This window comes from Apis cerana, linkage group LG12, assembly GCF_029169275.1.
Source record: "Apis cerana isolate GH-2021 linkage group LG12, AcerK_1.0, whole genome shotgun sequence".
Lineage (NCBI taxonomy): Eukaryota > Metazoa > Arthropoda > Insecta > Hymenoptera > Apidae > Apis > Apis cerana.
This window is the reverse complement of record NC_083863.1, coordinates 2351372-2359321: the sequence shown is the minus strand read 5'-3', so window position 1 is coordinate 2359321 and position 7950 is coordinate 2351372. Positions and strand designations below refer to the sequence as shown.

Genomic DNA, 7950 nt, shown 5'->3' with positions numbered 1-7950 from the left:
GAAAATACAATCTGTCAAACGAAACCACGTGCTCGCCTAGCAGACGAAAGTGAAAGTCAAGGTTACATTAGACCGATCGAATAGTTTAATCATTTACTTTCAATAAAATTAAATTCAGTATTTAATTTTTCTTTTTTCTTAAATACATTATAGAAAATATTCAAGACTATTTTTTATGTTAAATTACGTTTATTATAAGGTGTATCTAATATATATATTTACAATCGCTTTAATACACGTAAAACCATTTAAGATAATTCATATTTTATTCGGCGGTACGACGTTTCGGGCCGTAACGCTGGCAATTGTATTCCTATGCAGTTTTTTCTCCTATATATAAATTTCAAAGTACACGTATGGTATCTCCTTCATAATTGTTAATTGTGTACTTGATCCGGAGACCATTTTACTTGCTAATACACAGATACTGCAAACGAACATGGTCCTCGGATTTATAATCATCATGAATGAAAATTGAAAATTATCATTCCTGTGCTCACATTGTTAAAAATGCACAGTACTACTAATTAGGAAATTATTCTACTTCTAATTGTGTATTCATTGTTATATTTTCGATTGTATATTCTTAGTAGATTCATATATGTAGTACACAATGCTACATTTGTATTTTTCGGGGACGGATAATGTCGGAAAGCCGATGACTGTAAACTATTTTAAGACAATAAACTGGCAATGTGTATCGTCGGAAGTGTAAATATTTCAGTGGGAATACATTTAGTTATTGATTCATAAATATAATTTTCTGAAGACTGTATACAGGATGCTATTACATTCAGGGGCCTAAATATATTTATGTAAAATTGAATCTTGTTACACAGTTTTTTCCATATTTTCATTCGTTCATATTTTTTTTTATATTTTTTTTTCTTACTGTTTAATCCGTCAAAATTCATGATATAAGTATACAATGTAAGCATTTCGAAATTTCCGACATGGCGCTAAATTACGCCCGCCCCCGCAATCTTATTGAACATAACATTAAGTAAAATTCACATACTTTTTTATTTTTATTTCATTTCTCATTTTTAATCATTTGTTTTGTAGCCAGAAACGCCCCACATGTATTTTACTTGAATAAAGGTCACTTTCCCGCAGTTAAATCGATAAAGCATCACATCATAAATTCTCATTAAGTTTGAATTTAGTATTTTTAATATATATATATATATCACGCGCGCGCTTTATTACTCTCGCTCAATTTCTCACATACATGCGTGCTCATGACGTACTTATTTCCGTCCGCTCGCTAAGTTCATTTTTTTCTTTTTTTCTCCTAATTAATTTTTGACATCGATAAAAAATTATATATATTTCGATAATTATTTCATTATTAATTAATTAATTATTATATCTTATTGTTCCATTAAAGTTTAAACTAAACTGCTCTGTGTGGTATGCATATCGTGGCAAGTACCGCACTCATATATATAATATATATATATTTAATAATAAAGTATTATTTACTTATTATCTTTCGCTCTCTCTCACTCTTTCTCCGTATCCTTTACATTTATTACTAGAATCATGAATAATAATTAACTCACAATATTTCAAACTACATTTCTTTGAGATTAATTAGGGTTGGTGCAAATAATGTTAATTAATTGAATCTACGCAGACCGATCATCAAGCATCGCGCAGGGTAATCCGTCCGATCTTAAAAAAAATTGCGTGAACACGAAATTTGTATTGATTGTATATTATGATTAAATTATGATTAAATAATCATTAATTTTTTTTATATATATTTTTTTTACTTTTTTTCTTATAAGAATGTGGCGCGGAATTTGTAATTTCTTTTTTTTAATCAATGTGATTGATAAATTAAAAAATTAATATTTCGAAAATATTTAAAAACAATCTAATAATAATTTTCCTATAAATAATTGATCCTATAAATTATTTCCTACCGCTATTAATATTGCAATATACACCACCTCATGAAGAAAATCATTCGAAGGATGGCGTGTCAAAAAAAAAATAACTTCCATTAAGGTATTTCAGCATATTTTCATTTTCTCCCCAACTTCGTATTTTTTAAGGCTCACAAACTTTATATTATTATAATTGTTTTGATTTCATATAGGTGAGCTGCTCTATTAAATTAATTTCTTTAATTACAAATTCATTTATTAATAACCTGAAAAAAATAAATCAATATATCACATATCATTATGCAAAAGCAATTCAATTTCTCAAGCCTTTGACTTTCACTATTCATTTTGTATAACATAACATGAATGGTATGCACAAACCGTTTTTACAGAAAAATTGTTATCTCTTTTCTTTTTTTTTTTTTTGTTTTGTTTTGTGTTTTTCTTTCTTTAATTGAGCAGACTTAGATAAATTAAGAAAGTGATATGAATATTGATGAACTTGGAGTACCTGCGCGAACTAATCCTACTCAGTCCTCTCAGGTACTTATTCATTGATACTGCAAAATAAAATTTGCTACAACCATGTCTAATGTCCACTCGAAATTTTATATAAAAATCTCTACAAAGCAAGAAACAAATCTTGCCAAAATTCATCAAATTTAATCATTTTTATCTAATTCAAAACTATAATAAACAATAAAATATAAAATATGAAACAAGAATTTTTGCAATTTAAATAGAGAAAATATTTTTTCATTCGATTAAATTTTGCATTTCTGTATTTGTTCTTGCATATTGTCTAATAGATATTAAATTAAGCTATTAAAAATAAAATGTTTAGGGCAAAATATTACGGCAAAAAAATGTTACACACGTTAGCAAGTAAATAATGAATAAGTGTATCTATTGTGACAAGGAATACAGAAGGTGAATTATTGCTTTGTTAGTCAAACATCATCGTATGATGTTTATTTGTTCTATTAACATGATATTGTTGTAAAATAAACATTTTATACAAAATTCAATCCTTCCGTTTTCCTTGTATACCATTATGGAAATAATAATTAAAAAAGGTTTGAAAAAAGTAGTTTTTTTGTTGCTTTACGAACGACACGAATGATCAGCTATCATTTAGAATATTTGTAGACGCCACCGTGTGTGACAAATCCGTCCGTAATAAAATAGGAAAATCAATCGCGTCAATTCCCTTCGCGCGGTAACCATGGCTAGAATTTTTCAAAATGAGGTTCGTTGCGCGAAATGCAGGACGTTCAGGAAAGAATTTTGTACTTTTCTAAGATCATTCGTTCGCTGGCGTAAAGAAACATATTATTTCAAATAGAAAACCTTCTTTCAAGAACCTAGTAAAGATGTTACACAGATATTTTTGTACCATAATCAGAATCGAATTATATCTTCGAGCGTTTAACCTGACGTGACTTGGCAGCACGACGAGGTTTCTTTCCAGCGTCGCTTGGTGCTTCTTCCGTAGTAGATTTCCGTTTTGAAAGTAATGAAGGCATAGGTGCCTTTGGAGGTGCCATTTCCACTGTTGGTGCTGGTGGTTGTGGTGGCGGTGGTGGTGATGGCGATGAAGGTTGTTGTGTAACTGTGGATTGAGGTGCTACTTCAGTAAGACTCTGTGCATCCGCTATAGGAATGAAGTCTAATCCTTCATCAAGTGTTTCCGGTAATACGCCTTGATTCGTTAAAGCTTGCAGATCTTCTGTTGGTACTAATACAGATTGACCACAGACTACACACACTGGTATTGCCGGAGATTTAGATCGCCAATACTGAAGTTCTGTTTTACACTTGTTCAATTCCTATACAATATATAATCATAACATAAAAAAGTATAATATAAAAAATATATAAATTGTTAAGAATTTAATCTTTTTTATCTTAAGTTTATTTTAATTTTGAAATCTTTACATATTAAATTTATATTTATTGATATATTTGATATATTTTATTTATATCTTTTCTATCATACATTACTTTTACAAGTACTAAGTGTACCTTAGTAAATACCTGTAGGAGTGTGCTAAATTTACGAGAAGTTTCTTCATTCTTCTTGTCGTTTTCATCAAGACGTGTAGCATATTCAATAATCTGCTTTTGTTGTTCTGCTATCTTTGCTTTGCAATTCCTCAAATCTCTGCGCATTAATGTTAACTGACTATTATATCGCTTCATGCCTTGTTTAATTTTACGGATTCGTTTTCGTAACACCATATTTGACTGTGGAGGTGATACATTAGATTCTAAAAGACCAGGATCATCTGAAGAGTGTGGAGGAGTTCCTTCTTCTCCACTATTGTTTCCTGATTTACCAGTTCCAGTTAAAGGTGTAGAATCCAGGCACATAAATGGCTTGCTCACATTACTAGAAGCTATAATATTTTAATAAATTATACTCAAAAATTATATTATAAAATAATAAATTAATATTTTTAAAAATAATTTTAATTTTTTGCTCACAGGAAAATGTCCCAGCAAGATCTAGAAAATCAGCTCCAAAATAAGGAATTTCTGGTAATGTTGGTTCAATACGTTCTTTAAAATATTCCATAGCCATAGTACTTAAATCAAATAACTCATCTGTAACTTTATATGGTCTAGCTAATTTTGGAGTAACTTTTATATAATGTAAAATACGATAAACTTCATCTAAAATCTGAAATATAATTAGAAATTGTAATTCATATATATTTATTAATATATATTTTTAACTTTAGAATAGATAATAAGAAATACTTACCTCTCCAGGAAAAAAACAACAATGTTTACGTTCAATATGTTTGCCAAAACTCATCTGGAGTAAAGTAAGACGCATATGAAGAGTTTCAATAATATCTGATTCACAAGCTAATGGATGGTTACGACGTGCAGATTCACGTCTTGGCATTTGTGCTTTAATTGCCTGAAAACGACTCAACATTTGTGCTTGAAGTTTTTGAAATGTAGAATTCAAAATTGATCCACAAACACGATCCATCTGATGACAAACCTACAAAAAAAATAAACAAACAAAAATATATTTTCTCTTATAAATATAAAATAAGAATATGAATGTTTCATTTCTATAATTTTCATTATTTTGACTCACTGGACGTAAATGGGCCACTGTATTATAATCCAAATAGCTGAAAATTTTTTCAAGAATTTCAACTGGTAAATCAAGAAGATTTAAATTACTATAAGGTGGTGGTTCCGAAACAGATGCTCCGTTATAAGAACTAGTCATTGCTACAGATTGATGTCTTCTAGATGAATTTACATCTGTAACATCGGCAACTGGTCCACCACCATTGCTTCCACTCATACTACTTGACTGGCGAGTTGACACCATAATTTTGGTACTATTAAATAATTAACTTTACCAAAACCTAAAAACACAATCCACTATAAATAAAAAATGTGATAACTATAATATTCTGTTAAGAAAATATTATATAAATAAATACATAATTATGAAAGATAAAAAAAATTTATTAAATTTAGTTGAAAATAGTTTATCCATAATATATAATTAATAATATTGTAAGCTATACAAACTTATTAAAAAATTAAACTGCATCTAGATCAAATTTAAAACAAATAAAATTAGAAAAATTATTTATTACTTAAGATTAATTTCATTATTTAATTTTATTTAAAATAATGAATATTATATATACAAATTCTTCAAGCATTTCAGATTATTAACTATATTATATATAGTTATTATTAAAATTATTAAAGAAAAATTAGAACTTATTCTTATATAAAATTTCTTAAGTTTATTAAAAAATTATTGATTGGAATTATATTAAAAAAATGTAATAAAAGAAAGAAATTTTATTTCAATAATATAACGAAATTTTTCACTAGCACAATTTCATATTTCTCCAAAATATGAAATATATATTTTAAAAAACAAGAAATTAATTCATTAAGAAAAATTGTATAAAAGAAACGCAAAATTTCATTATGATGAAATATCGATAGAATAGCAACAAAAAGATTCGTAATGTAACCTACGAGGATGTTCAATGTCTCAGTTATGTTTCATCGATTCTCAAAGGACGAAAAACAACGAATGTTAGCAGTGTTGCAAGCAAAAAATCAGCAAAAAAGTTGGAGCAAAACGAGAGCTAAAATTTCCGACATTTCAGACTGGAAATTTCTCTGAGAAAAATTAAATCAACAAATTTTTAAAAAATGCCTGAACGACGATTAATGACTAATTTAGTAACGACGAATACCTGGTGCATCGGCGTTATTAGTACGATCGCCGAATATCTTGGTCGATTATGTATAGTGACCAAGAAATGAAAAATACAAGAAATATAAGTAGATAGGCATAAATATGAAATATCTTTGTCTAGTACTGTAACGAGATGGCCGTTGCGTATTATGCACACAGTCACGATAAAGTTGTACAAAGCCCGATGGAAACAAACAGAGGGAAACCGGGTGACCGTGCGCAATCGATGCACCTATGACTTTCTTGTCTTTCAATGAAAGAATCGAAGAAACTGTGTACATTTCTGGATGTAAAATAATGAAAAGAGTTACAGTAAAAACATCAAAAAAAAAATTGAAGAAAGTCGAAAAAGATCACATACCCCCTGTTAAATGACGAAAAGCAATCACTGTATCCGCGTTGGTGTTTTCAGCGACATTTTGACGGAGATCCCTTCCTTCTCCTCACTCACCCTGCTTAACGCTCTCGTTCTCACTCCGTTTCACTATCGAAGCTTTCTCGTTTCCTCTGAACTAGTCCTATCACTCTCGTTTGTAGCTGATTTTCTACGTTGTTCTCTCTTCCTCCTATATACAATATACAAGTATATCTATGGCGCACTCACACGCATATAAATTGTACACCCGGAAAAAAGCCCGCGCGTGCAGCAATGAAGAAACGTTTCTTTTCGTTACCTATCTCAAGATCTGTTTCTTTCACATTCAAAAAATGTTGAATGCATCGATTTCGAATCTATAAATACCAGAATAAAGAATAACGATGTCACTATCTAATGAAGCTGTTTCTGTTCTCAAATAAGGTTCGGTTACGAGAGAAATTTATTTTTTACTTTATTTTTTGTATGTATGCTTTATTTCTATCGATAAATTAGTTTGCTTTCAATTCGCTACAATCAAGATCGGCACACAATCAACGCCGACGTCGACGATGACGACTATCGCGACGACGACGGCGACGAAATGTACATTTGTATGTAGTATCGTCACTTCGTTCAACGGTTACTCACATTCCGTGGAAACGTACCCACCGACTCACGAACGGTTCTCGATTGGTTGACTCGTAAGCTAGTTTGCAACGCGCGCTATTCCGATAACATTTTAATGGCTATTCCACAATCTGTATAGCTAGAGAATCATCTCTGAGCGGTAAAGATGACGGTCCGTTACCACAGTAGCATCATGTACAGGAGAGAAACTCGTAAAAATTTTGATGTTCAAGTCTATACTAGTGACATCTATAGGTTACGCTAATCAATCGAAATAGCATGAATTTAAATTCAAAAATGATGTAAAAGCTTTACATGTTTGATTACTTGAAATAACGTTAAGAATTTAACTGTATATTGTTAAAACATTAAATACATATTATTAATCTAAATAAATAATAAATCATTAATCATAATTCCTTTTTATTTTCTTTTATATGTATGATTATTATACTCTAAACTCTATATTATGTTATTATTAATATTGTTATCAAATTATATTTAAATATTGTAGAATAAATAATACCAAGAAAATAAAAGTGAAAGATTTTTGTTAACAATTATTTTTAGGAATTTATCCAGAAAATTTTTTATTTTTAATATTCATAGAAATAATTTGAAATAATCAAAATTATTCATAAATTAATTATTTTATTATTAGAAATTTTATAAAAAAAATAATATTTTTAACATTTTTATAATATTAAAAAATTAATTTATTATTCGAAATTATTATTTAAAATATTATTATAAATTATTATTATTTAAAACATTATAACCTTATTATTATATTTAAAATTATTAAATTATATTAA

At 28.8% G+C, this 7950-nt stretch overlaps 1 protein-coding gene across 15 annotated transcripts; it reads right to left on the bottom strand.

The window, feature by feature from the left end:
- Positions 1-169: 169 nt before the first annotated feature.
- LOC107995576 (F-box only protein 28) lies at positions 170-7329 on the bottom strand. 15 transcript variants are annotated; one of them, XM_062083297.1, is made up of 8 exons: positions 7174-7325; positions 6512-6716; positions 6149-6433; positions 5011-5290; positions 4663-4911; positions 4383-4578; positions 3921-4294; positions 170-3724 (listed from the first exon to the last, which is right to left on the bottom strand). In XM_062083297.1, exons 4-8 carry the CDS (start codon positions 5251-5253, stop codon positions 3308-3310), a joined length of 1479 nt encoding a protein of 492 aa, XP_061939281.1. In that variant the 5' UTR covers positions 5254-5290; positions 6149-6433; positions 6512-6716; positions 7174-7325; the 3' UTR covers positions 170-3307. The 15 variants fall into 15 exon arrangements, with proteins under 15 accessions (XP_061939281.1, XP_061939283.1, XP_061939284.1 ...); XM_062083299.1 differs by lacking the exon at positions 6149-6433 and having other exon boundaries at positions 3933-4294; positions 7157-7329; XM_062083300.1 differs by lacking the exon at positions 6149-6433 and having other exon boundaries at positions 3933-4294; positions 7174-7329.
- Between the last annotated feature and the right edge of the window lie 621 nt (positions 7330-7950).

What these genes read in the sequence shown, in the direction of transcription:
- LOC107995576 (XM_062083297.1), bottom strand. Translation starts at nt 5,253, where the DNA reads ATGGTGTCAACTCGCCAGTCAAGTAGTATGAGTGGAAGCAATGGTGGT. An exon ending in GTTGTTTTTTTCCTGGAGAG is followed by an intron (nt 4,579 to 4,662) that starts GTAAGTATTTCT and finishes ATTATATTTCAG; the next exon opens with ATTTTAGATGAAGTTTATCG. An exon ending in TCTTGCTGGGACATTTTCCT is followed by an intron (nt 4,295 to 4,382) that starts GTGAGCAAAAAA and finishes AAAATATTATAG; the next exon opens with CTTCTAGTAATGTGAGCAAG.